Below are 27407 nucleotides of genomic sequence, written 5' to 3'. Positions count from 1 at the left end.
GCTGCGCCTGGCCTTACATTTTTAACATTTAATGACATCACAAAAGCATCATTTGGCAGATGAGCAAGTTTTGCTTCACTATGGGAAGTTTCAAACAATCTCTAGACAAGGAAAAACTACAGTCATCTTGCAGCCATAAATAAAATCAACTAGGGTTTATTTTTAAGCCAGTCAAGGTGATAAAAAGTGAATTTTACCAGTTTGTCTCCTAGCATCTAATTTCATTTCCTGTTACCAGTTTGAGTCTCCTTCCAGAGATATTACATACATACACCATATTCTGTGCAGGTCCAGCCACACTCTTTTTTTTGAGACATTGTCTCACTCTGTCACCCAGGCTGAAGTGCTGGAGTGCAGTGGCATGAGGTCAGCTCACTGCAACCTCTGCCTCCTGGGTTGAAGCAATTCTCCTGCCTCAGCTTCCCAAGTAGCTGGGATTACAGGTGCCTGCCACCGTGCCCCGCTAATTTTTTTTTTTTTTTTTTTTTTTAAGACAGAGTCTTGCTCTGTGGCCCAGGCTGGAGTGCAGTGGCGCGATCTCAGATCAGTGCAAGCTCCGCCTCCTGGGTTCACGCCATTCTCCTGCCTCAGCCTCCCGAATAGCTGGGACTACAGGCACCCGCCACCACGCCCGGCTAATTTTTGGTATTTTTAGTAGAGATGGGGTTTCACCGTGTTAGCCAGGATGGTCTCGATCTTCTCACCTTGTGATCTGCCCGCCTTGGCCTCCCAAAGTGCTGGGATTAGAGGCATGAGCCAACACGCCTGGCTAATTTTTATATTTTTAATAGAGATGGGGTTTCACCATGTTGGCCATGCTGGTCTCAAACTCCTGACCTGAGGTGATCTACCTGCCTGGGCCTCCTAAAGTGCTGGGATTACACACGTGAGCCACCGCACCCAGCCCAGCTATACTTTCTTACACCAAAGGAACAAAGGATCATACTGAATGTTCTATTACATCTTCACATTTTTTTCTCACACATTTTTATCTTTGCATAGAGGTTTCAGAGTTTTCTATGGTATAAACAGTCTACTGTTGATGGGTAGTTAATGGTTCTGTCTTCCAAAAGAGCCTGCTTTTCTAGTCTGTGAAAACACACAGGACACAGGTTCATTAAGGAAAGATACTTCCTTCAATCTCACTGGCCCAGAGACATCTGTTCACCGCCTTGCTCAATGTCTCCCCAAAGAGCATACTTAAGCAGTTTTACAGTACTTTTTTTTTTTTTTTTTTTTTTGAGATGGAGTTTCGCTCTGTCCCCAGGCTGGAGTGCAGTGGCGCCATCTCGGCTCCCTGCGACCTCCGCCTCCGGGGTTCACGCCATTCTCCAGCCTCAGCCTCCCCGGTAGCTGGGGCTACAGACGCCCGCCACCATGCCCGCTAATTTTTTGTATTTTTTTTTAGTAGGGACGGGGTTTCACTGTGTTAGCTAGAATGGTCCCGATTTCCTGACCTCGTGATCTGCCCGCCACGGCCTTCCAAAGTGCTGGGATTACAGGCGTGAGCCACCGCGCCCGGCCAGCAGTTTTACAGTACTTTTCATGCCTTTTGGTAGCTGGCTTTTCCCAAGGGAATTTCGGGTTTTTTGTTTTGTTTGTTTTTTTTTCAGAACATGAACTTTTTTTTTTTTTTTTTTTTTGAGATCTTGCTCTGTCGCCCAGGCTTGGGTACAGTGGTGCCATCTCTGCTCATTGCAACCTCCGCCTCCTGGGCTCAAGCCATTCTCTTCCCGCTAGGACTACAGGTGCCGGACACCGCACCCGGCTAATTTTTGTATTTTTAGTAGAGACGGGGTTTCGCCATGTTGACCAGGCTGGTGTTGAACTCCTGACCTCAGGTGATCCGCCTGCCTCGGCCTCCCAAAGTGCTTGTATTACAGGCGTGAGCCACCGCGCCAGGCTAAGAACATGAACTCTGGAGCCAGGTAATCCTGCTTTAGCCCTTCTGAAGCCCGCCGACCTTGAACCTAGTGTCTTCCCGTGCCTGGGCCAGTTTCCTCTGCATATAGTAGGAAATAGTACGACCTCCTGGTGGGAGTTCATATTATACAGTCAGCGCTTAATGTTGGCCCGTCTGTACTTATTCCTTTACCTGAGTAAACTCACAGTACTGCAAGTTTTCTTTTATTTTTAGTTAACATGATATATACATGCATGATTACAAGCTCTGCTGCAATTATGTCCTTGGACATTTCAGCTGTCGCCAATTATTCCACCATTATGAAACAGCTGTGTGATGAACTTTAGCGGGAGCTGTTTGCTTTTCTGTTTTTTGTTTGTTTGTTTTGTTTTTTTTAAGACGGAGTCTCGCTCGGTCGCCAGGCTGGAGAGCAATGGCGCGATCTCGGCTCACTGCAAGCTCCGCCTCCCAGGTTCACGCCATTGCAGGAGCTATTTTCTTTGGCCAGGTTCCCACCGGGGCAAAGGGTCCATTTCTGAGCCTAGCTCTAACTATGTAAGGCAACCGGAAATCTACTGCCCTTCGTAAAGATGGCGTGAAAAACGGCGTCATTGCCTGTCAGGTTGCGGCATCGGTGCCCTCGCTCAATATGGCGGCCTTTTGTGCCCGCCCCCTCCGCTAACGGGCACGTTACTCCGTCCGAACGCAGTAGACGAAGGCGTCGGCGATGGCGGCGGGTATAGTGGTTTCTCGCAGACTCCGCGACCTACTGACCCGGCGTGAGTCACCTCTTGCCTTATGGGGGTGCGTCGCGCTGTCGTGCTGTTATAGCAGATGTAGGACGGGGAGGCCTATCCGGGGTCACGAAGGGCCCGAGTCCCCTAAATTCAGGGGTGCGTGTGCTCCCTTTTGAAGGACTCCCTAATTCGATAGGCCTGTGTCTTGCAGTCTGGGGTCATCAAAGGCTGTTCCTTTCTCCCCAGGACTGACAGGCTCCAACTACCCGGGACTCAGTATTAGCCTTCGCCTCACTGGCTCCTCTGCACAAGAGGAGGCTTCCGGAGTAGCCCTCGGTGAAGCCCCAGACCACAGCTATGAGTCCCTTCGTGTGACGTCTGCGCAGAAACATGTTCTGCATGTCCAGCTCAACCGGCCCAACAAGAGGAATGCCATGAACAAGGTCTTCTGGAGGTCTGACCTGCAGATCCTGGAGGCGTGCCTGCGGGGGGAGGCGGGGCTGCGGGACTGGGTGAAAGTGGAACGTTGTGGGAAGATGGTCATGAGGGCAGGGTATTCCCGCCCCATTTGTAACCCTTCACTCATTGCTTCACAGAGAGATGGTAGAGTGCTTCAACAAGATTTCGAGAGACGCTGACTGTCGGGCGGTGGTGATCTCTGGTGCAGGAAAAATGTTCACTGCAGGTACCAGACGCGCTTCACACACCCTGCCAGCCTTCCTAGCTCCTGGCAATAGACAGTGGAGCAGTGCTTCTTAATTAGGGTTTTAAGCAGCTTCTAACTTACACTTTTTTTGTTTGTTTGTTTTGTTTTGAGACGGGGTCTTGCTCTGTTGCCAGGCTGGAGTGCAGTGGCACAATCTCAGCTTACTGCAACCTCCGCCTCCTGGGTTCAAGCAGTTGTCCTACCTGGGACTACAGGCGTGGGCCACCACGCCCAGCTAATTTTTGTATTTTTAGTAGAGACGGGGTTTCACCATGTGGGCCAGGGTGGTCTTGATCTCCTGACCTCATAATCCGCCTGCCTCAGCCTCCCAAAGTGCTGGGATTATAGGCGTGAGCCACTGCTCCCGGCCCCTAACTTACACTTTTATCTGGTTTTTTTTTTTTTTGTCTCAAAGTATCTTTTTGAGACAAGATATTTCTCTGTTACCCAGGCTGGAGTACAGTTGCCTAATCATAAATCACTGTAACCTCAAATACCTGAGCTCAAGGGATGCTCCCACTTCGGACTCCCAAACTGCAGGGATTACAGGCAGGTGCCACCATGGCCAGCCCTATCATTTTTTTTAAAAAAAGGCCTACTTTAAAACATTCAAATATGAAAATGAGTCCAACAGAACACGACAGGATCATAGGCTCTGAAGTCTGGGTTTCCATCCTGGATCTATGGCCATGAACAACATGCTTAACCTCTCAGCCTATAGCTGTGTCAGCATATAATATAATAACATGCTTTTGTGCAACTATTCAGCTCACTAATTGATTTCCAATTACTGGTCAGTTGGATCTTTGGATTGACCCACTGACCTGTTCTACAGATTGGAGAATTTCCACTAATCACAATTACTGACTCTTTCGTCAACTCTATCCTCCTGTAAAGCCCATCCAGTGATATTTTTTGTTTTGTTTTGTTTGAGACGGAGTTTTGCTTTTGTTGCAATGGTGCAATCTCAGCTCACTGCAACCTCCGCCTCCTGGGTTCAAGTGATTCTTCTGCCTCAGCCACCCAAGTAGCTGGGATTACAGGCACCCACCACCACGCCCGGCTAATTTTTTGTGTTTCTAGTAGAGACAGGGTTTTACCATGTTGGCCAGGCTGGTCTTAAACTCCTGACCTCAGGTCATCCGCCCGCCTAGGCCTCCCAAAGTGCTAGGATGACAGGCATGAGCCACCGTGCCCAGCTACCACTCACTGATTTTAAATTTCAGATATTGTAGTTTTCAATTCTCCAATTTCCATTTGGTTCATATTTTATTTTATGTATGTATTTATTTATTTTGAGACAGAGTCTCGCTTTGTCACCCAGGCTAGAGTGCAGTGATGCAATTTCAGCTCATTCCAACATCTGCCTCCTTGGTTCAAGCAATTCTCCTGCCTCAGCCTCCTGCGCAGCTGAGATTACAGGTGCCTGCCACCAGGCCTGCTTAATTTTTTTTTTTTTTTTTTTTTTTTTTTTTTTTTTTTTGAGAAGGTGTCTCACTCTGTTGACCAGGCTGGAGTACAGTGGCACAGTCTCGGCTCACTGCAAACTCTGCCTCCCAGATTCAAGCCATTCTCCTGCCTCAGCCTCCCGAGTAGCTGGGATTACAGGCACCTGGCACCACGCCCGGCTAATTTTTATATTTTTAGTAGAGACGGGGTCTCACCATTTTGGCCAGGCGGGTCTTGAACTCCTGGGCACCAATGATCCACCCACCTCCTCCTCCCAAAGTGCTGGGATTACAGGCGTGAGCCACTGTGCCTGGTCAGTTACATATTTTTTGTCATGCATGTTTTTCTTCCTGCCATTGAGCATAGTTATAATGACTGATTTAAAATCCTTGTCTTCTGGCCAGGCGTGTTGGCTCACGCCTGTAATCCCAGCATTTTGGGAGGTCGAGGAGGGCAGATCTTGAGGTCAGGAGATCGAGACCATCCTAGATAACATGGTGAAACCCCGTCTCAACTAAAAATAAAAAATAAAAAAATTAGCCGAGTAGCTGTAGTAGTCCCAGCTACTCGGGAGGCTGAGGCAGGAGAATGGCGTGAACCTGGGAGGCAGAGGTTGCAGTGAGCCGAGATGGCGCCACTGCACTCCAGCCTGGGCGACACAGCGAGACTCCGTCTAAAAAAAAAACATCCTTGTCTTCTAATCTCAACATCTGGGTCATCTTGGGTCAGACTCCTTACGATCTTTTCTCTTGAAAATGGCAGGCCGGGGTCAGTGGCTCACGCCTGTAATCCCAGCACTTTGGGAAGCTGAGGCGGGTGGATCACTTGAGATTAGGAGTTCAAGACTAGCCTGGCCAACATGGTGAAACCCCGTCTGTACTAAAAATACAAAAATTATCCGGGCGTGGTGGTGCACGCCTGTAATCCCAGCTACTGGAGAATCTGAGGCAGAAGAATCGCTTGAACCCAGGAGGCGGAGGTTGCAGTGAGCCTACATCACACCATTGCACTGCAGCCTTGGTGACAAGGGTGAGACTCTGTCTCAAAAAAAAAAAAAAAAGAAAATGGCTTCACTTTCCTGTTTCTTTGTATTTTGAGTTAGTTTGGATTGTTTCTTGGATATTGGGATATAGGAATAAGATGTGGATACTCTGGATTCTATCATATAATTCCAAAGAGTGTTGAGTTTCCTGTTTTGGTAGCTTAGTTGGAATTAGTTTTTTTGGTTTTTCTGTTTTTATTTTTTTTTTTTGTAGAGATGAGGTCTTGCTACGTTGCCCAATCTGGTCTTCAACTCTTGAACTCAAGCCATCCTCCTGCCTTGGCCTCCCAATATGCTGGGACTACAAACGTGAACCACTGTGCCTGGCTTCTTGCTGATTTACAGACCATACATGCACCCCCAGCAAAAGATTTAAAAACTAATTCTTCAGCTTGGGCAACACACTGAGACCTTGTCTCTTATTTATTTATTTTTTTTGAGACCTCGTCTCTAACAAAAATTAGCTGGGTGTGATGAATGACCACACTCCCAGCTACTCTGGAGGCTGAGGTGGGAGGATGGCTTGAACCAGGGAGGTCAAAACTGCAGTGAGCTGTGGTCGTGCCACCGCATTCCAGCCTGGGTGACAGTGCAAGAGCCCATCTCAAAACAAAAACAACAACAAAAACCTACATCTCCCAGCAAGAAATTAGGCAGAGTTGATACACAGAATTCGGGACTCCTCGCTCTGGCTCTCCCCTCTTTGGGATATCCCCCCTCACTTCCTGGCAGCTATGGTCACCTTGGACTCTATCCTGTGGCTCTTCAAGCACAATTTCAGTCTGCCCTCGGGCTGAAAGCTTTTAAAACCATTTTCAGAAACACCGAGAGAGTGTTCTGCCACTCTCCTAAGTGGTCACTCCCTCCAGAATCTGCCCAGTGCCTTCAGATAATTGTTTGTTTCTTGTCCAGCCAGAGTATGTAGTTGTCTGTGGGAGGGTTGGCCCTTTAGGACTGAACCAGAAGCAAAATATTTCATACACTGATTTCTGCACAGGGCCCAGAGCTGGGAACACAGTCCCAGGCCCTGTCGTCATGGCGTTCCCAACTCAATGGGGAAGACAGACAGTAAACTATTTCTTTCTGTTTTGTCCATTAACATCTTCCCAGGCCCCTTTCTTTCTTTCCCTCCCCTTCCTCCCTCCCCTCCCTTCCTCCCTCCCCTCCTTCTCCTCCTCCTCCTCCCTCTCCTCCCTCCTCTCTCTCTCTCTCTCTTTCTTTTTTGAAACAGGATCTCCCTGTCATGCAGGCTGGAATGCAGTGGAGCAATCTCGGCCCACTGCAGCCTCGGCCTCCTGGGCTCAAGCCATCCTCCCACCTCAGCCCTTCAAGTAGCTGGGACCAGAGGTGTGCACCACCATGCACAGCAAGTTTTTTCATTTTTTGTACAGGCGGGGCTTGCTATGTTGCCCAGGCTGGTCTCGAACCCCTGATCTAAAGTGATCCTCCCACCTCAGCCTCCGAAAGTGCTGGGATCACAGGCATGAGCCACCGTGCCTGGCCTCCTGCTTTCTTTCTACATCTCCCAATGTTCCTCCTTTTGTTCATTTGTTCATTGATTTGACAAACATTCAGTGACACAGTCCAGTGCCAGAGCCCCCTCCTGGGTGCTGGATATGTGGAAATGGAGGCAGCCCCCATTCCTGACCCCTTGCTCTCATAGAGCTCATGTCTGAGAACAGAAAGATGGGGCTTTTTTGTGGCTGTGCCGGGCCCAGGTCCTTCATCTTTCAGCTCCCAGCTGAATGTGGCCATCTTATCTTATTTTCAGCAGCAAGACCCCGAAGGCCAGAAAGAAGAAACTGCGGGTCATGCCGTGACCCAGTGATAGAGTAGAACTACTAATTAGAGAAACAAAAAGTTGGCCACAATTATGTAGCACTCATGGTGTGTCACGCCCCTTTCTAAGCACTTTAAACATATTAATTAATTCTAATCACAGTCCACAAGACAGGTTCTGCTATAAGCCCCATTTAAAGGTGAAACAGATCCAGAGAGAGCAAGAAACTTACCCAATAATCACAGCTTGTAAGTGGCAGAGCTGGGATTTTGGAACTCATGCTGCCTGGCTATAGAGTCCTTGCTCTTAGCTGCTAAATGTCTGTCATCTGAGTAGCTGGCATGCTGGTTAAAAGTAGGGGGGACTTTGGCCTCAGGCAGTGATCTGGATCCTATCTCCGCTTGTCTTTTCACCTCTCTGTCCTGCGATTTTCTTTTCTTTTTATTTTTTATTTTTGAGCCAGGGTCTTGCTCTGTCGCCCAGGCTGGAGCACATTGGCGCGATCCGAGCTCACGGCAGCCTCCAACTCCTGGGCTCAGACGATGCACCCACCTCAGCCTCCGAAAGTGCTGGGATTACAGGCGACCACGCCCAGCCTCATGTGCAGCTAATTTTTTCATTGTTTGTAGAGAAGAGGTCTTGCAATGTTGCCCAGGCTGTTCTCAAAATCCTAGCCTCAAGGGATCCTCCTGCCTCTGCCTTCCAAAGTGCTGGGATTACAGGCATGAGCCACTACGCCCAGCCCCAAAATATACTTTTTTATTCATTTGTTTACCTCCCGATGAGGACGGGGACTGTTGTCTGTATTGATCACTTATGGAGCAGCTCGTGTGCACCAGGCCCTGTGGTAGGCACAGGGGATGCAGCGGTGGACAGAAAGACAAAAACTCCTGTGTTCTCGGAGCTCATATTCTAGAAAGGGAGTCAGACCCTCAAGCAGATAAGGACCTAATTATAGGATAGCAGCCGTGCAGCCCGGAGGTAAGGCGGGGTCAGGATGCGGGGGATGGGGCCACTGTTGAGCCAGGTTGGCCAGCGAGGGCGTCTCTAGGAGGTGACCTTTGAGCTATAGCTGAAGGAAGTGAAGGAGTCAGTCTGGCTATTGCAGAGGGAGGGATGGTTGTCAGCCCAAAGGTCCTTGGCTCCCTCCCTCTCCTCCTCGGGGTCTTTACTCAAGGTCACCTTCTCAATGAGAAGGTCCTGTACCACTGCAGCAGCCCTGTCCATGTGTGTGCATACACACACACACACACACACACACACACACAGAGTTGGAGGCCAGTGTGCCCAAAGTAACAGGTTGGGAACAGTGTTCATGCAGGGTAGTCATGACAAGGACGTTCCATTTTGTTCTAAGAGCCACAGGTGGGAAAAAGAGGGTCTGGGCCGGGCACGGTGGCTCACGCCTGTAATCCCAGCACTTTGGGAGGCCGAGGCGTGTGGATCACAAGGTCAGGAGTTTGAGACTAGCCTGGCCAACATGGCAAAACCCCGTCTCTACTAAAAATACAAAAATTAGCCGGGCGTGGTGGTGGGCGCCTGTAATCCCAGCTACTCGGGAGGCTGAGGTAGGAGAATCGCTTGAACCGGGAGGCGGAGGTTGCATTGAGCCGAGATCCTGCCACTGCACTCCAGCCTGGGCGACAAGAGCAAGACTCTGTCTGAAATAAAAAAAAAATAAAAAGAGGGTCTGACCCAAGAAGGTGTCCACTGGCTTCCCCTGGCTGCCTGTAGGGAATAGACTGGGGACACAGGTGGAAACAGGGAGAGCAGGGTGGGCTCATGGAGATGCAGGAGAGGTCAGATTCGGGATCATCTTGAAGTTGGAGCCACGGAAATTGCTGCATCGTGAGATGTTTCTCATCTCAGGAAACATCACCACCATTGACTGCATTGCTCACGCTGCAGACCTTGAGTCCCGGGCTGTCTGGCATCTTGGGGAAAAGCATGGCCTCTGGAGCCAGCTGCATGGTTCCAGATTTTAAAATCCTACTTCTGATGCGGCATGGTGGCTCACACCTGTAATCCCAGTGCTTTGGGATGCCGAGGTGGGAGGATCGCTTGAGCCCAGGAGTTCAAGAGCAGCCTCGGCACAGTCCCAGCCACTCAGGAGGCTGAGGTGGGAGGATTGCTTGAACCTGGGAGTTCGAGGCTGCAGTGAGCCATGATCGTGCCACTGCACTCTAGCTGGTGTAACAGAGTGAGACCCTGTCTCTAAAAACATTAATGAGTTAATTTAAATAGTTCATTACTCACTACTTACCAGCCAGTGTGACCCCCTTGGGCAAGTGCTTAACCTCTCTGTGCCTTAGTTTACCCAATTGGTAACACAAATAGTAATAGGACCTAGCTGGTACGGTTGCTGTGAGGATTCTGTGAGTAATGACTCCACAAATATTAGCTTTTATTTCCTTCCCACCCAACATGCAATCCCTCACCAAGTCGTGTGTGAGTTGTTTTTTCCGCCTTGGTGGTTTGGGGGTTTGAACCCGCAGCGCCTGGGTTCTGACCCCTGGTTGAGTCAATGGGTGGGGCCTGGGAGCCTGGGTGAGCTCCCTCATGCCTTCTCACCAGGTATTGACCTGATGGACATGGCTTCGGACATCCTGCAGCCCAAAGGAGATGATGTAGCCCGGATCAGCTGGTACCTCCGTGACATCATCACTCGATACCAGGAGACCTTCAACGTCATCGAGAAGGTGACTCTAGGGGTCTGGAGGGCATCTTTCTCCATACGCGCCTCCCCTGGGCCAGCCCTGACCCCACTCTTCCTGTTCCCTCTCAGTGCCCCAAGCCCGTGATTGCTGCCGTCCACGGGGGCTGCATTGGCGGAGGTGAGCCTGCAGCTGTCCTCCTGCTCGGGTGCTCCCCGGGTTGGGCTGCTGCTCTGATGCTGCGGCCACTGGCGTCCAGCCTCAGCTCTGTCCTGGGCCAGACTGTGTCCCAAGAGGCAGCCCCACGTCCCGGGAGCCAGGGTTGGTTCTGGTGGTCATTCAGCGTCCCTGGCCTCTACCTCCTAGGTGTGGACCTCGTCACCGCCTGTGACATCCGGTACTGTGCCCAGGATGCTTTCTTCCAGGTGAAGGTGAGTCATCCTCCCGAGCTCCTGCTTAGAGCTGGGCAGTGGGGTGGGGTTGGGGGGCCTGGAGTGAGCCCCGAGGGCTTCATGGAAGAGTCGGAGTCGAACCCGACAAAGTAAGACTTGCCCATAGAGGAAGTCAAGAGGTGAAGTTGTGAGTGGGTAAGGTATGAGGTGGGGTTGAGGCTGGCAGGTGTCAGAGGCAGAGATTGCTCCTGGGGCCATACTGGTGAGGGTGGGAGGCAGGATGGAGCCGGGGGATGCAGTAAAGGGGTCTCAGGTAGGGTGAGGAGGGTTCCTCCCTCACAGATGGGGCTGCCCTGAAGGAATGGGAGGGTGCATGAGTGGGAAGGTGGGCTCTATTCTAGGTTGAAGGAACTTGCCTGAGTCAAGAAGCTGCCTGGGCAATGGAATGGGACTTTGGAAGTCACCGAGGTGAAGATGGGGCGGGACTCTCCAGTAGACATGAAATTTCATGGACGTTGACATTGCGAGGGGCACAGTATTGGGCAGAAACCAAACACTGACCCGATTCCTCCCCCAGGAGGTGGACGTGGGTTTGGCTGCCGATGTAGGAACACTGCAGCGCCTGCCCAAGGTCATCGGGAACCAGAGGTGGGTGCAGGGGGTGTGGGGGCATGGGCGGGGGACCCCAGAGCGTCTCCCAGCCCCGGGGTGGCAGCCGCCTCCTGATGCACGCTTGCCCTTGCAGCCTGGTCAACGAGCTGGCCTTCACCGCCCGCAAGATGATGGCTGACGAGGCCCTGGGCAGTGGGCTGGTCAGGTAGGGCCATGGCCGTGGTAGCTCAGTGCTGGGGGCAGCCAGGCCTGGAGGGTTGGAGGCCTCTCCGGGTCCCCTTGTCTCCTCGCTCTAGAATTCCCAGTGGCATCCTTTCTTGGTGAGGTCATTTCTTTATTGTGGGGTCAACCCCCTGCTCTGATTGGGCTGTTTCTCTGGGTCTTGGGCCTTCCTCTGTGAGTGGCCACTTCTTCATCTGCAGGAGGCTGGAGGAGAGAGCCCTTCCCAGCCCACCCGGTCCCTGATCTGTTTCACTGCAGCCGGGTGTTCCCAGACAAAGAGGTCATGCTGGATGCTGCCTTAGCGCTGGCGGCCGAGATTTCCAGCAAGAGCCCCGTGGCGGTGCAGAGCACCAAGGTCAACCTGCTGTATTCCCGCGACCATTCGGTGGCCGAGAGCCTCAACTACGTGGTAAGGTGTACGCTCCGACCAGTCTCAGCCCTCCTCTATCCCCAGGCGACCAACCAGGGTGCAGTGTGCTCGCATGCTTTATCCTGATTGGCCCCTGCTAATCTCTCTCCTCGTTCTCTCTCAACACCCTCGGTACCAGGCGTCCTGGAACATGAGCATGCTGCAGACCCAAGACCTCATGAAGTCAGTCCAGGCCACGACTGAGAACAAGGAACTGAAAAAAGTCACCTTCTCCAAGCTCTGAGAGCCCTCGCGTCCCAGGCCCCAGCCAGGGGGCTGGCCTTGTCCCGCCTCATCCACAGAAAGGGAGGATGGGCGATGACAGTTGTTTCTATGCCTTCTGACCCAGTCTCCCAGTTTATAACTTTATGACAATGAGTTTCTCAAGCCCAAGGCCTTATCTTCACCCCACAAACAATAAAGCAAAGTAAAGAACATGGTGCCCTTCTTGGAAAGAGGAGAGGTGGGAGGGGCTGGGATGCACCTGGGGGCTCCAGAGACCACAGTCCTGAAGGCTGGGGCCAGAGGTTGGATGCATGGGAATGGGTGGCATGGAGGTGATGGCCATTCAGACTGGCAGCGGGCAGGCGAGGGGCACAAGGAATTCAGGGGCGGAGGGAGTGAGCAAAAGTTGCTGGGCTCCCTCTGGGTTGCAAGGCTTCCTCGTCTCCCTGCCTGCCCTGGGGTTGAGGGTGGCGTTCATGCCCTGCCTGGCACCTCTCACTGCACAGCACATGGGATCTGATGCTGGCATCTCACACCTGTAATCCCAGCACTTTGGGAGGCTGATGCAGGTGGATTGCCTGAGCTCAGGAATTTGTGACCAGCCTAGTCAACATGTTGAAACCCAGTCTCTACTAAAAATACAAAAATTAGCCGGGTGTGGTGGCAAGTGCCTCTAGTCCCAGCTACTCGGGAGGCTGAGGCAGGAGAATCCTTGAACCCAGGAGGCGAGTTTGCAGTGAGCTGAGATCATGCTGCTGCAGTCCAGCCTGGGTGACAGAGTGAGACTCTGTCTCAAAAAAGAAAAAACAAAACAAAAAAGAACTTTGGGGTTTCTGGCCGGGTGCAGTGGCTCATGCCTGTAATTCCAGTACTTTGGGAAGTTGAGGCAGGTGGATCACTTGAGGTCAGGAGTTTGAGACCAGCCTGGCCAACATGGCAAAACCTGGTCTCTACTAAAAATATAAAAATTAGCCGGGCGTGGGGTAAGCCTGTAATCCCAGCTATTCAGAAGGCTGAGGCAGGAGAATCCCTTGAACCTGGGAGGTGGAGGTTGCAGTGAGCTGAGATGGTGCCACTGCACTGCAGCCTGGGTGATAGAGCAAGACTCTGTCTCAAAAATGAGCAAACAAAACCAACAAAACTTTGGGATTTTTTATCCATATATCATCCCAATCTTCCGGATTTATGTTTGGAATGACTGCAAGAGACCAAGCATTAAGTTAATGACTTCTATATGCCATGTCCTGTTCTGAGCATTTATTATCTTAATGATCAAGGACTCTATGAAGTTGATACTATTATGATGATTATTATGACTATTATTGTTGCTATTTTTAGAGACAGGGTCTTAGTCTGTCACCCAGGCTGGAGTGCAGTGGCATGATCATAGCTCACTGTAACCTTGAAGTCCTGGGTTCAAGCGATCCTCCTGCCTCAGCCTCTGAGTAGCTGGGAATACAGATGTGTGCTACCATGCCCAGCTAATTTTTATTTTATTTTTGTAGAGATGGGGTCTCACTATGTTGCCCAGGCTGGTCTTGAACTCCTGGGCTCAAGCAGTCCTCCTGCTTCAGCTTCCCAAATTGCTGGGATTGTAGGCACAAGCCACCACACCCAGCCCAAGGTTGATACTACTCTTTTATCGATTTATTTATTTTTCTGAGTAGCTGTTGGACCCACAGCTAGAACTTATTTGGCAGATTAATAACATACAGGCATTACTGGATCACAAATTCATTTTTAAAATATTTTGATAGCTATTCAATACTTGTTTCCTCTCTTAGAAATTCTTTTTTTTTTTTGAAACAGAGTCTCCATCTGTCATCCAGGCTGGAGTGCAGTGGCGTGACCTCGGCTCACTGCACTCTCCTCCACTGAGGTTCAAGTGATTCTCCTGCCTCAGCCTCCAAGTAGATGGGATTATAGGCACCCGCCACCATGCCTGGCTAATTTTTGTATTTTTAGTAGAGACTGGGATTTTGCCAGGCTGGTCTCGAACTCCTGCCCTCAGGTGATCCATCCACCTCAGCGGATCCATCCACCTCAGTCAATCAAAGTGCTGGGATTACAGGCATGAGCCACTGCACCCAGCCGATACTACTATATCCCCATTTTACAGATGAGCACATGGGCAAATTGAGGGTAAGGCACTGACCCATGATCAGACAGCTGAGAAGTGGCAAAGGCAGGATTTGAACCTAGAACCTCTCGCTCCACACACTAGTAATCTAAACCACTCTCCCTACAATACAACATACGTGGTAAAGATGTGTGGTGGGCACGCAATCAACGTAGGTCCCTTCACAGTTGCTGGGAGAGGCAGGAATTTGCAGTTCCTCCGCGTTCTCCTCCTCCGCTGCCCACCTGTCCTGGGTCATTCTTGCAGCCTGCCCTGCCCTGCCTGGTCTCACCCTCCCTCTGCCAACAGAAGTCTGGGCAGGGTTTTATGGGCTCTGATAAGGCCCTGGCAGGGCCGAAGTTCATGAGCACTTCCTCTTTGCAGGAGGGCGTAGGGGAGGGGACGCAGGTGATTTGGGTCCTGGCTGGTCACCAGGGAAGCTGGCAAGGGAAGGGAGACTAGGGTGTGCTCTAGGAGAAGCCGACAGCCTGAGAGTTCCAGAAGAGGAGCCCTGTGGACCCTCCCCTGCCAGCCACTCCCTTACCCTGGGTATAAGAGCCACCACCGCCTGCCATCCGCCACCATCTCCCACTCCTGCAGCTCTTCTCACAGGACCAGCCACTAGCGCAGCCTCGAGCGATGGCCTATGTCCCCGCACCGGGCTACCAGCCCACCTACAACCCGGTGAGATGCCAGCTCAGGCCCCACCCCGCCCGCAGCTCCGTCCATAAGCCCTCACACCAATTTTCCCCACTCTGATCCTGGGGGGGGCCCATCTGACTCTGTGGTCTGATTTACCCAAAGCTGGCCCCGACCCTCGATTTACTCCTACCCTGACCTCAGGCTGTGTCCACGTCTAACTGTTGGCCCTCGTCATCTTCAGCCTGGTCCTCCCCCATGGTTTCCTCTCTCCTGCTTAAGGGACTGGGGGGCTTTTCTGGGAGGGGTAAAGGCTGCAACAGGCAGATGGCTTGTGAGTCCCCTCACCAGGCCTCTTCTCCAGACGCTGCCTTACTACCAGCCCATCCCGGGCGGGCTCAACATGGGAATGTCTGTTTACATCCAAGGAGTGGCCAGCGAGCACATGAAGCGGTAAGACCCTCCCCAAGCCAGGCCGGGCTGGCAGGGGACTTCCAATTGGGTGCTCTGGGCCCGGCTGTTGGGGGCTTTCTGCCCTTACCCCACCCTGGTGGAGAGGGGACTCTTTTTCTGCCCCACCCAATAGCCAGAGATGAATCTGGGGCAGATCAGGAGTGGGGACGTGGGGGCCAGAACGTTCAGGGAGGGCTCACCTTGAGAGGCAGCCCCTGAGTTGGAGATTAGACTGAAGCTGATGGGTGCAATGGCAGGAATTCAGATCACAGGCTCAGAGCCGGGTCCCCGAGTTAAAATCCCAGCTCTGCCACTCCCCAGCTCTGTGTTGGTGAAAGAGTGAAAGTGACTATGCCTCTCTGTGCTTCATTTTCTTTTCTTTTCTGTTTTCTTTTTTTTTTTTTTTTGAGATGGAGTTTTGCTCTTGTCGCCCAGGCTGGAGTGCAATGGCATGATCTTGGCTCACTGCAACCTCTGTCTCCCAGGTTCAAGCGATTCTGGGATTCTGGCTAATTTTTGTATTTTTGGTAGAGACAGGGTTTCACCATGTTGGTCAAGCTGGTCTCAAACTCCTGACCTCAAGTGATCCGCCCATCTCGGCCTCCCAAAGTGCTGGGATTACAGGCGTGAGCCACTGCGCCTGGCCCAGTCTTAGCTTTTTAAAAAGGGCCTTAACACGTTGATAATAATTGGCCTCATCGGACTTTTTTTTTCCTTAGAGATAGGGTCTTGCTCTGTTGCCCAAGCTGGAGTGCAGTGGCACAATATTATAGCTCACTTTGGCCTCCAACTCCTGGGCTAAAGTGATCCTCCTACCTCATCTTTCCAAGCAGATGGGACTACAGACATGTGCCACCATGCCCAACTAATTTAATTTTTAATTTTTATGTATTATTATTATTTGTTCTGTAGAGACAAAGTCTTGTTATGTTGCCCAGGCTGGTCTTGAACTCCTGTGCTCAAGCGATCCTCTAGCCTCGGCCTCCTAAAGTGCTGGGAGGATCAGGCACTGGTGTGAGCCACTCTGCCCAGCCTGTTGTTTATTTATTTATTGTTTACTTCTTCATTGAGTGCCCATTCTGTGTCCTGGCACTAGGGATGGAGGAGTGAACAGGACAGAGACCGCTGCCCTCGTGGAGCTGATGTCCTCGTAGGGGAAACATAAAAAATAAGTCCAGGCCGGGCGCGGTGGCTCAGGCCTGTAATCCCAGCACTTTGGGAGGCCTAGGCAGGCGGATCACCTGAGATCGGGAGTTTGAGACCAGCCTGACCAAAATGGAGAAACCCTGTCTCTACTAAAAATACAAAATTACCAGGGCGTGGTGGCACATGCCTGTAATCCCAGCTACTCAGGAGGCTGAGGCAGGAGAATCACTTGAACCTGGGAAGTGGAGGTTTTGGTGAGCCGAGATCGTGGCATTGCACTCCAGCCTGGGCAACAAGAGTGAGACTCAGTCTCAAAAAAAAAAAAAAAAAAAGTCGAATATCTAAGATGTCAGATGATATTAAGTGCTATGAAGAAAATGAGGAGGGAAGGGAGATGGGGAGTGTATGTGCGGACAGAGGTTCCCTTTAAATTGTCCCCTTAAATAGGGTGGCCTGGCCGGGCATGGTGGCTCACGCCTGTAATCCCAGCACTTTGGGTGGCTAAGCCAGGCAGATCACCTGAGGTCAGGAGCTCGAGACTAGCCTGGCCAAAATGGCAAAATCGCATCTGGCTGGGCGTGGTGGCTCATGCCTGTAATCCCAGCACTTTGGGAGGCAGAGACGGGCGGATCACGAGGTCAGGAGATCAACGGGCGGATCACGAGGTCAGCAGATCGAGACCATCCTGGCTAACACAGTGAAACCCCGTCTCTACTAAAAATACAAAAAATTAGCCGGGCATGGTGGTGGGCGCCTGTAGTCCCAGCTACTCGGGAGGCTGAGGCAGGAGAATGGCGTGAAACCAGGAGGCGGAGCTTGCAGTAAGCCAAGATTGCGCCACTGCACTCCAGCCTGGGCGACAGAGCGAGACTCCATCTCAAAAAAAAAAAAAAAAAAAAAAAGGCGAAATCTCATCTCTGCTGAAAATACAAAATTAGCCAGGCATGGTGACAGGTGCCTGTAATCCCAGCTACTTGGGAGCCTGATGTGGGAGAATCACTTGAATCCTGAAGGCAGAGGTTGCAGTGAGCTGAGATCGCATCACTGCACTCCAGCCTAGGTGACAAAGGGAGACTGTCTCAAAAAAATTAAAAAGGTGGCCAGAGAAGGCCTGCCTGGGAAGGGAACATATCAGCAAAGAACAGAAGGAACGGAGAGAGGGATCCCCAAGGACAGCTGAGGGAAGGGCCTTCTAGGCAGAGGGAACAGCCAGTGCAAAGGCCCTGAGACAGGCCTGTCCTGGGGAGTAATTTCAAGGATGCTGGTGTGCCCAAGGGTGCGGAATGTGATGGGTCATGGGTGTACACAGGGACCCTCTGGCTGCATGAGGGAAACGATCTTCAGGGCCAGGAGGGGAGCAGGGAGACCCAAAGTGCATAGGACAGGGCCTGGCCCGTGGCAGACTTGTAGCAGTCATAGCTGGAAGTTGGGAAGAGGCGGGAGGAGGTGGTCTAAGAAGGCAAGGTGGGCTGGGTACAGCAACTCACACCTGTAATCCCAGCACTCTGAGAGGCCGAGGTGGTAGGATTGCTTGAGCCCGGGAGTTTGAGACCAGCCTGGGCAACATAGTGAGACCCCATCTCTAAAAAAAAAAAAAAAAAAAGCCAGGCATAGTGGCATGTGCCTGTAGTCCCAGCTACTAGGGAGGCTGAGGCAGGAGAATCAGTTGACCCAGGAGGTTGAGGCTGCAGTGAGCCACCATCGTGGCCACTGCACTCCAGCCTGGGGAACAGGGTGAGAACACAAGACCCTGTCTCAAGAAAAAAACGTCAGGCACGGTGTCTCACACCTGTAATCCCAGCACTTTGGGAAGCCGAGGCAGGTGGATCACCTGAGGTCAGGAGTTTGAGATCAGCCTGGCCAACATGGTGAAACCCTGTTTCTACTAAAAATACAAAAATTAGCCGGACGTGGTGGTGCACGCCTGTAACCCCAGCTACTCGGGAGGCTAAGGCAGGAGAATCACTGGAATCCAGGGGGCGGAGGTTGCAGTGAGCTGAGATGGCGGCACTCCAACTCCAGCCTGAGTGACAGAGCAAGACTCCATCTCAAAAAAAAAAAAGAAGGAAAGGCTGTGAGCGAAGGTGTGGTGGTGGGAATCTGCCCCCCTCAGAACTCAGGTCCTCTCCACGCCGTGGCCCACAGTGCCAAGGTTGCCCCTCAGAGCTGGTGCTGAGGTCCGGGCCAGGGAGCCCCAGGACAGGGCGGCGGGGAGAGGGCTTCCTGGAGGAGGCCCCCAGGCAGCGGGAGGTGGTACCAGGGGAATGAGTCCTTTGTGTCCCGCCAGGTTCTTCGTGAACTTTGTGGTTGGGCAGGATCCAGGCTCAGACATCGCCTTCCACTTCAATCCGCGGTTTGACGGCTGGGACAAGGTGGTCTTCAACACGTTGCAGGGCGGGAAGTGGGGCAGCGAGGAGAGGAAGAGGAGCATGCCCTTCAAAAAGGGTGCCGCCTTCGAGCTGGTCTTCATAGTCCTGGCTGAGCACTACAAGGTCTGCATGCTTTCTCTCTTGTTTCCCGAGCTGGAGTGCAGTGGCGCCATCTTGGCTGCTTCCTTCCTTCCCGCCTTCCTTCCTTTTCTTTCTTTCTTTCTCTTTTTTTTTTTTTTGAGATGGAGTTTCACTCTGTTGCCCAGGCTGGAGTGCAGTGGCATGATCTCAGCTTACTGCAACCTCTGCCTGCTGGGTTCAAGAGCTTCTCCTGCCTCAGCCTCCCGAGTAGCTGGGATTATAGGCGGGTGCCACCACACTCAGCTAATTTCTGTATTTTGAGTAGAGATGGGGTTTCACCATGTTGCCCAGGCTGGCCTCGAACTCCCGACCTCAGGTGTTCTGCCCTCCTCGGCCTCCCAAAGTGCTGGAATTACAGGCGTGAGCCACCACGCCCAGCCCCTTCCTTCTTTTTCCTCTTTTTCCTTCCTCTTTCTCTGTTCTTTCCTCTTTCCTTCCCTCCTTCCTTCCCCCTTCCCTCCTCTCTTCTTCCTTCTCTCTCCCTCCCTCCTTCATTTATTTCCTTTTTCCATCCCCACTTTTTATGTCAACTTCTTTCTTTTCCTTCTTTCCTGCCTATTTTATTTTATTTTTTAATTTATTTTTATTTATTGATCATTCTTGGGTGTTTCTCAGAGAGGGGGATGTGGCAGGGTCATAGGATAATAGTGGAGGGAAGGTCAGCAGATAAACACGTGAACGAAGGTCTCTGGTTTTCCTAGGCAGAGGTCCCTGCGGCCTTCTGTAGTGTGTTGTGTCCCTGGGTACTTGAGATTAGGGAGTGGTGATGACTCTTAAGGAGCGTGCTGCCTTCAAGCATCTGTTTAACAAAGCACATCCTGCACAGCCCTTAATCCGTTTAACCCTGAGCTGACACAGCACATGTCTCAGGGAGCATAGGGTAAGGTTACAGATTAACAGCATCTCAAGGCAGAAGAATTTTTCTTAGTACAGAACAAAATGGAGTCTCCTATGTCTACTTCTTTCTACACAGACACAGTAACAATCTGATCTCTCTTTCTTTTCCCCACATTTCCCCCTTTTCTTTTCGACAAAACCGCCATCGTCATCATGGCCCGTTCTTGATGGTCGCTGTCTCTTCGGAGCTGTTGGGTACACTTCCCAGACGGGGCGGCCGGGCAGAGGCGCTCCCCACCTCCCAGACGGGGCGGCCGGGCAGAGGCGCTCCCCACCTCCCAGACGAAGGGCGGCCATTTCCTGCCTATTTTAAAAAATCCTCTTTTAGCGCTTTTCCTTAGTCCCATTACCCGACTGCTGAGAGTCTTGTAATATATTTCATGTGTATTTCCTCCTCCACTTTGTGTTTTTTGCAAAACGTGTACTTTTTTTTTTCCTCTTGAGACTGGGTCTCGCTCTGTTGCCCAGGCTGGAGTGCAGTGATGCAAACAGCTCACTACGGCCTCAACCTCCCCGGGCTCAGGTGATCCTCTCACATTAGCCTCCGGAGTAGCTGGGACTCTAGGTGCACACCATCACGCCCGGCTAATTTTTGTATATTTTTGTAAAGACGGGGTCTTGCTATGTTGCTCAAGCTGGTCTCGGACTCTTGATCTCAAATGATCCCCCACCTTGGCTTCCTAAAGTGCTGGGATTACAGGCATGAGCCACTGCGCCCGGCCAGTGAGCTGACTTTTGACCTTAGCTTGACCTCTGAGCTGTGGACTCCAAGGTTCCTGATGCTGAGGCTGTCCCAGCTCATCCCCAAGACTATCGACTCCCAATGAAAAAGATCCCTGTTCCTTGCTTTTTTTTTTTTTTTTTGAGACAGAGTCTTGCTCTGTCGCCCAGGCTGGAGTGCAGCAGCGTGATCTCCGCTCACTGCAACCTCCACCTCCCGGGTTCAGGCGATTCTCCTGCCTCAGCCTCCCGAGTATCTGGGATTACAGGTGCCCGCCACCATGCCTGGCTAATTTTTGTATTTTTAGTAGAGATTGGGTTTCACTATGTTGGCCAGGCTGGTCTCAAACTCCTGATCTCAAATGATCCACCCACCTCAGCCTCCCAAAGTGCTGGGATTAGAGGCGTGAGCCAGGGCGCCCTGCCCTCGCTTCCTGTTTGTATCTTCCCAGGATCATGGGTGCTGACTCCTGACCTCCCATCTCTGCCCTCCAGGTGGTGGTAAATGGAAATCCCTTCTATGAGTACGCGCACCGGCTTCCCCTACAGATGGTCACCCACCTGCAAGTGGATGGGGATCTGCAACTTCAATCAATCAACTTCATCGGAGGCCAGCCCTCCCGGCCCCAGGTGTGAGGGGTCCCATCCCTTCTTGCGTCCTTCCTTTCTAAATTCAGTTCCACATTCATTTTTTTTCTTTTTGAGACGGAGTCTCGCTCTGTCACCCAGGTTGGAGTGCAGTGGCGCAATCTCAGCTCACTGCAAGCTCTGCCTCCCGGGTTCACGCCATTTTCCTGCCTCAGCCTCCCAAACATCTGGGACTACAGGAGCCTGCCACCACGCCCGGCTAATTTTTTTGTATTTTTAGTAGAGACAGGGTTTCACTGTGTTAGCCAAGATGGTCTCGATCTCCTTACCTCATGATCCACCCGCCTCGACTTCCCAAAGTGCTGGGATTACAGGCGTGAGCCACCGCAGTTGGTCTATTTTTTCTTTTTGAGATGGAGTCTTGCTCTGTCACCCAGGCTGGAGTACAGTGGCATGATTCTGGCTCACTGCAACCTCTGCCTCCCAGTTTTAAGCGATTCTCCTGCCTCAGCCTCCCAAGTAGCTGGGATTACAGGCACCCACCATCACATCTGGCTAATTTTTGTATTTTTAGTAGAGACGGGGTTTCACCATGTTGACCAGGCTGGTCTTGAACTCCTGGCCTCAAGTGATCTGCTGGCTACAGTCTCCCAGAGTGCTGGGATTACAGGTGTGAGCCATGGTGCCCAGCGCGTTCCACATTCATTTATTTCCCAAGCATCTCCCTCTGCTGAGTTATGCCAAGAGCCCAGTGATGATCAAGGGAGCCCACTGGGAAGACAGACCCATCACTGCAAGGGATCAAGGCCGGGATGGGGAGGCCCAGGCTGAAGGGTTGTAGTTGGGTTTGGGCCCAGACAGAGGGATCAGGGCCAGGATAGGGGGGTGGGTGGAGGCAGGCAGAGGGGTCAGGCCCAGGGCTGGAGACAGGAATGACTGAGATATCTCTGGACCCTGACCTCACTGGGCTCACAGACATGGCATCAGAGAGTGACAGCCCAGAAATGGTCAGGGCTGTGATAGGGAGGGCACAGGCAGAGGGGCAGGGGCTGGGATATGGAGTATGCAGGAGGTTTGGGAGCCTAAAGGAAGGGCTTGACTAGTCATGGGTCAGGAAGGAAGTGCTTCCTGGAGTAGGAGGAAGTGTGTAAGGTGAGTCAGAAAGTGAGGATAAGGAAAGGCAAAGAACACACGATAGTGAATGAATTCCCTAGAGGTTGCTTAACACAATCATTAAAAATAAATAACATACAATTAAATTGAGTTTATCAATTTTATTTAATATTATTATTATTATTATTATTATTATTATTATTATTATTATTTTTGAGGCAGGGTCTGGCTCTGTCACCCAGGCTGGAGTGTGGTGGTGCAATCACAGCTTACTGTATTCTTGACTTCCTGGGTTCAAGTGATCCTCCCACCTCAGCCTCCTGAGTAGCTGGGACTACAGGCACGCACCACCAGCCCCAGCTAGTTTTTAAATTTTTTGTAAAGACAGAGGGGAGGAATTTTCCTATGTTGTCCAGGCTGGTCTTGAACTCCTGACCTCAGGTGATCCACCCACCTCAGCCTCCCAAAGTCCTAAGATTACAGGCGTGAGCCACAGCGCCCAGCTTATAAAGCTACGTTTATTTGTTTGTTTGTTTTTGGTTTTTTGTTTTTTTTTTAGATGGAGTCTCGCTCTGTGGCCCAGGTTGGAGTGCAGTGGCATGATCTCAGCTCACTGCACCCTCTGCCTCCCAGGTTTAAGCAATTCTCCTTCCTCAGCCTCCCAAGTAGCTGTGATTACAGGCACCTGCCACCACGCCCGGCTATATAAAGCTACTTTTAAAAGGCCTTCAGAATAGCTGGCTGAGAATAGAAGTCAAGGCAGAAAGGAGTTAATTACAAGGAGGAGAAAAGAGAAGGTAACAGAGAGAAAGAGAGAGAGTAAAAGTTAAAGGTGTTAGACTTGGGAGGGTGAGGCGAGCAGATCACCTGAGGTCGGGAGTTTGAGACCAGCCTGACCAACATGGAGAAACCCCGTCTCTATTAAAAATACAAAATTAGCCGGGCATGGTGGCGCATGCTTGTAATCCCAGCTACACCGGAGGCTGAGGCAGGAGAATCACTTGAACCCGGGAGGCAGAGGTTGAGGTGAGCAGAGATCGTGCCACTGCACGGCACCCTGGGCAACAAGAGCGAAATTCCATCTCAAATAAATAAATAAAATAAAATAAATAAAGGTGTTTGGCAGAAGGAAGCCCCTGCGCTGAGGTGTGGCCAAGACAGAGAGAGAGGCAGAGACACAGAGACAGAGGCAGAAACTGAGATCAAGATCAGCGAGTAAGGGCCCCGGGACAGCAGGAAGACAGCAAGGGGAAGGGCACAGAGAACGAAATGGACCAAGCATTGTCCTAAAGCTTTGGGGTGACTCACTCAGGGATCCCCGAACATGGGGTGCCCCTCTCCGTGAATCTGTGATTGGGGTGCCACCCTTTGATGCCAGAGTTCTCTGGCATAGTGGTGGTGGTGGTGGGCCACCCCAGGGCAGGCACTCTCGACATCTTTCAGTCCCAAATCTGGGGACCCTCTCATAACCGCTTTCTCTTTCTGTGCCCACAGGGACCCCCGATGATGCCACCTTACCCTGTAAGTACTTGCTGATGGGTGAGGGTCTTCCCCCCTAGTGGGGTCCCTCAGCCCCTCTCACCCTTCCTGCCTTCCATCCATCGTTCAGGGTCCCGGACATTGCCATCAACAGCTGAACAGCCTGCCCGTGAGTGGGAGGGCTGGGAGGGCCCCGGGTGGGGAGTGGGAATGGTGAGAATTGGGGTAGGGGGAGCTAAGAGGGGTTGCAGCCCAAGGTGTACTAACCCAGCACCTAGAGAAACGCCAGAGTCTAATGGGTGTGTCATAGATATCTGTCGACTCTTGGAGAATAATATCGCTTCTTCCTCACTTCACAGACCATGGAAGGACCCCCAACCTTCAACCCGGTATGGCTTGGGGAAACAGAGATGGATGGTGGGGAGGGGGCACGGATCTCCAGGGAACCTGAGACAGCCAGAAAGAGAGTGGGCTGAGGGTTTTGGGGTGGGAGGTCGGGGAAGGGTAGATAGAGTTCGTGGTCAGGTTTAGGGAGCAGAAGGAATTGGGGATGTTTTCCAGGAGGAGTGGGACCTCTCAGAAAATTTGTTCTTGGCCTGGACGTGGTGGCTCACGCCTGTAATCCCAGCACTTTGGGATGCCAAGGCGGACGGATCACGAGGTCAGGAGATCGAGACCATCCTGGCCAGCATAGTGAAACTCTGTCTCTACTAAAAATACAAAAATTAGCCGGGCATGGTGGCGCGCGCCTGTAATCCCAGCTACTCAGGAAGCTGAGGCAGGAGAATCGCTTGAACCAGGGAGTCGGAGATTGCAGTGAGCCGGGATCGTGCCACAGCACTCCAACCTGGTGACAGAACAAGACTCCGTCTCAAAAAAAAAAAAAAAAAAGAAAGAAAGAAAAAGAAAATGTATTCTTGGCCAGACACGGTGGCTCATGCCTATAATCCCAGCCCTTTGGGAGGCCAAGGCAGGTGGATCACTTGAGCTCAAGAGTTCCAGATCAGCCTGGTCAACATGATGAATCCCCTCTCTACTAAAATGACAAAAGTTAGCCAGGTGTGGTGGCGCACACCTGTAATCCCAGCTACTAGGGAGGCTGAGGCAGCAGAATTGCTTGAACCTAGGAGGCAGAGGTTGCAGTGAGCTGAGATTGTGCCACTGCACTCCAGCCTGGGTGTCAGAGGGAGACTCTGCCTAAAAAAAAACAAAATTTGTTCCTTTGTTCCTGCAAGGCTGGGCGTGGTGGCTCACGCCTGTAATCCCAACACTTCGGGAGGCTGAGATGGGAGGATTGCTTGAGCCCAGCAGTTTGAGGCTGCAATGAGGCTTGATCATGCCACTGCACTCCAGCCTGGGTGACAGAGTAAGACCCCATCTCTTATAAGAAAAAAAGAAAGGAAAGAAAAGAAAAGAAAAATAAAATTTCTTCCCACATCTGGCTCTGCTAAGCTGAGAGAGAATGGGACCCCCTGTTCTCTTCCCACAGCCTGTGCCATATTTCGGGAGACTGCAAGGAGGGCTCACAGCTCGAAGAACCATCATCATCAAGGGCTATGTGCCTCCCACAGGCAAGAGGTATAACGTAAACTAGGTGGGAACCCCCAGCCCCCTCCTCCCTCAGACCCAACAGTCTAGACCCTCTGTCCCCTCCTCCTTTAGGGATTCAGAGGTCCAGCCCACAGGCCCCTTCCCACTGGACTCCATCTGACTCCCCCCTCCCTCTCTGTCCCCAGCTTTGCCATCAACTTTAAGGTGGGCTCCTCAGGGGACATAGCTCTGCACATTAATCCCCGCATGGGCAACAGTACCGTGGTCCGGAACAGCCTTCTGAATGGCTCGTGGGGATCCGAGGAGAAGAAGATCACCCACAACCCATTTGGTCCCGGACAGTTCTTTGATGTGAGTCTGAGCTCTCTTTTCCCACTTCCTTCCAGGGCCTCAGTCCTGGCCCTGGCCTCATGCCCACCCCTCTCCCTGCAGCTGTCCATTCGCTGTGGCTTGGATCGCTTCAAGGTTTACGCCAATGGCCAGCACCTCTTTGACTTTGCCCATCGCCTCTCGGCCTTCCAGAGGGTGGACACGTTGGAAATCCAGGGTGATGTCACCTTGTCCTATGTCCAGATCTAATCTATTCCTGGGGCCATAACTCATGGGAAAACAGAATTATCCCCTAGGACTCCTTTCTAAGCCCCTAATAAAATGTCTGAGGGTGTCTCATGAGTGTGTGTCTCCATCTGCTCCCCGGCTACTCTTCCCTTCCTTGGTTCAGTCATGCACTTCATCTATCCTTCATCCACCCAGTCATCTGACCATCCATCCTCCTGTCATCATAAATCTGGTTATGCCCCAAGCACTGATTTAGGGCTCATTCACTTCTCACAGCAACCCCAAGAGGTAGAAACAATTATTATCATCCCTCTGTAACAGATGAGGAAACAAAGGAAAATAAAACAAATTGCCCAAATTATACATTGCACGAATGGCAGAAGGAGGATTCAAATCCAGCTGATCTGGCTCCCAAGGATCTGCACACTTAACCACTATACAGCCTGTCATTCCATCCATCCATGCATCCATCTCTCCACTCATGTATCCCAACATCCATCAATCTCTCCATGTATCCAACCAAAAGTCCATCCAACCATCCATCAATCAAACATCCAACCATCTAGACCTCATCAATCCATCCATTGAGCTGATTGTTCGACCATCCTTTCATCCAACCCTTTATCCATCTACCCATCCATTTACCTCTGCACCCATCATCTCATCGTCAATCTCTCCAAACATCCAGTCAACCATATGTTCACCCGTTCATCCAAACATGCAACTATTCATCTACTCACCAGTCTATCTAGCTCTATCCAGCTGTTTATCCATCCATTCTTTCATTCAACCTTTTATCCATCACCCATGCATCTGATCATCCATCATCTTCTCCATCCATCCAAACATCTAGCCATATACCAGTCTATCTGTCTATTCACTCAGCCATCCTTACGAAGTCTAACTTTCGTCCATCCATTCATTTATTCATCCCTCCATTTGTCCATGTAATTCTCTGCTTTCCATCACAGTCATCCATTTGTCCTCCATATGCCCATTCATCCCTCCATTCAGCAATTCATCACTTTTCCATCTCTTCTCTTTCTATCCAATTATGCATTCATCTCTTCATTATCTATTTTTTTCCAGCCCTTTTCCAACTCAAGCTGGAAAGTTATCCATTCATTTATATTTTCTTCTCTCCATCTGTCCACCCAACCATGCTTTCATCAAATCACTCTTTTGCTGATTTCATCATTCATTGATTTCTTGTTTTTATTTTTATTTATTTATTTTTTTGAGACAGAGTTTTGCTCTTGTCACCCAGGCTGGAGTGCAATGGTGCTGTCTCAGGTCACTGCAACCGCCATCTCCCGTTCAAGCGATTCTCCTGCCTCAGCCTCCTGAGTAGCTGGAATTACAGGCACCCGCCACCACGCTTGGCTAATTTTTGTATTTTTAGAAGAGACAGGGTTTTGCCATGTTGGCCAGGCTGGTCTTGAACTCCTGACCTCAGGTGGTGCGCCTGCCTCCGCCTCCCAAAGTGCTGGGATTACAGGCGTG

The 27407-nt window shown here is 51.3% G+C and overlaps 2 protein-coding genes across 3 annotated transcripts; both read left to right on the top strand.

Moving 5' to 3' along the window:
• Positions 1 to 2492: 2492 nt before the first annotated feature.
• ECH1 (enoyl-CoA hydratase 1) lies at positions 2493 to 12341 on the top strand. Of its 2 annotated transcripts, XM_004060683.4 has the most exons (10): positions 2493 to 2682; positions 2887 to 3094; positions 3237 to 3325; positions 10192 to 10316; positions 10403 to 10451; positions 10638 to 10702; positions 11241 to 11311; positions 11409 to 11480; positions 11756 to 11906; positions 12046 to 12341. In XM_004060683.4, the coding sequence occupies exons 1-10, from the start codon at positions 2631 to 2633 to the stop codon at positions 12148 to 12150; spliced, it is 987 nt and encodes a 328-aa protein (XP_004060731.3). In that variant the 5' UTR covers positions 2493 to 2630; the 3' UTR covers positions 12151 to 12341. The 2 variants fall into 2 exon arrangements, with proteins under 2 accessions (XP_004060731.3, XP_055225282.1); XM_055369307.2 differs by lacking the exon at positions 11409 to 11480 and having other exon boundaries at positions 2519 to 2682.
• A 2215-nt stretch (positions 12342 to 14556) lies between these two features.
• Positions 14557 to 26015, top strand: LGALS4 (galectin 4). The gene is made up of 10 exons (XM_004060679.4): positions 14557 to 14934; positions 15254 to 15342; positions 18776 to 18980; positions 21111 to 21245; positions 23811 to 23837; positions 23926 to 23964; positions 24155 to 24184; positions 25285 to 25373; positions 25532 to 25697; positions 25779 to 26015. Exons 1-10 carry the CDS (start codon positions 14890 to 14892, stop codon positions 25923 to 25925), a joined length of 972 nt encoding a protein of 323 aa, XP_004060727.1. The 5' UTR covers positions 14557 to 14889; the 3' UTR covers positions 25926 to 26015.
• Positions 26016 to 27407: the final 1392 nt, after the last annotated feature.

Source organism: Gorilla gorilla, chromosome 20 (genome assembly GCF_029281585.2).
Source record: "Gorilla gorilla gorilla isolate KB3781 chromosome 20, NHGRI_mGorGor1-v2.1_pri, whole genome shotgun sequence".
Taxonomy (NCBI): Eukaryota; Metazoa; Chordata; class Mammalia; order Primates; family Hominidae; genus Gorilla; species Gorilla gorilla.
The sequence above is the reverse complement of the archived record's forward strand: the minus strand, read 5'-3'. Positions and strand labels throughout refer to the sequence as shown.

Excerpts from the sequence above, each read along its gene's own strand:
- ECH1 (XM_004060683.4), top strand. The coding sequence starts at position 2,631 with ATGGCGGCGGGTATAGTGGTTTCTCGCAGACTCCGCGACCTACTGACC. Across the intron at positions 10,317-10,402 it reads CCTTCAACGTCATCGAGAAG|TGCCCCAAGCCCGTGATTGC; the intron begins GTGACTCTAGGG and ends GTTCCCTCTCAG. Across the intron at positions 11,312-11,408 it reads AAGGTCATCGGGAACCAGAG|CCTGGTCAACGAGCTGGCCT; the intron begins GTGGGTGCAGGG and ends TTGCCCTTGCAG.
- LGALS4 (XM_004060679.4), top strand. The coding sequence starts at position 14,890 with ATGGCCTATGTCCCCGCACCGGGCTACCAGCCCACCTACAACCCG. Across the intron at positions 21,246-23,810 it reads GCCAGCCCTCCCGGCCCCAG|GGACCCCCGATGATGCCACC; the intron begins GTGTGAGGGGTC and ends CTGTGCCCACAG. Across the intron at positions 24,185-25,284 it reads GACCCCCAACCTTCAACCCG|CCTGTGCCATATTTCGGGAG; the intron begins GTATGGCTTGGG and ends CTCTTCCCACAG.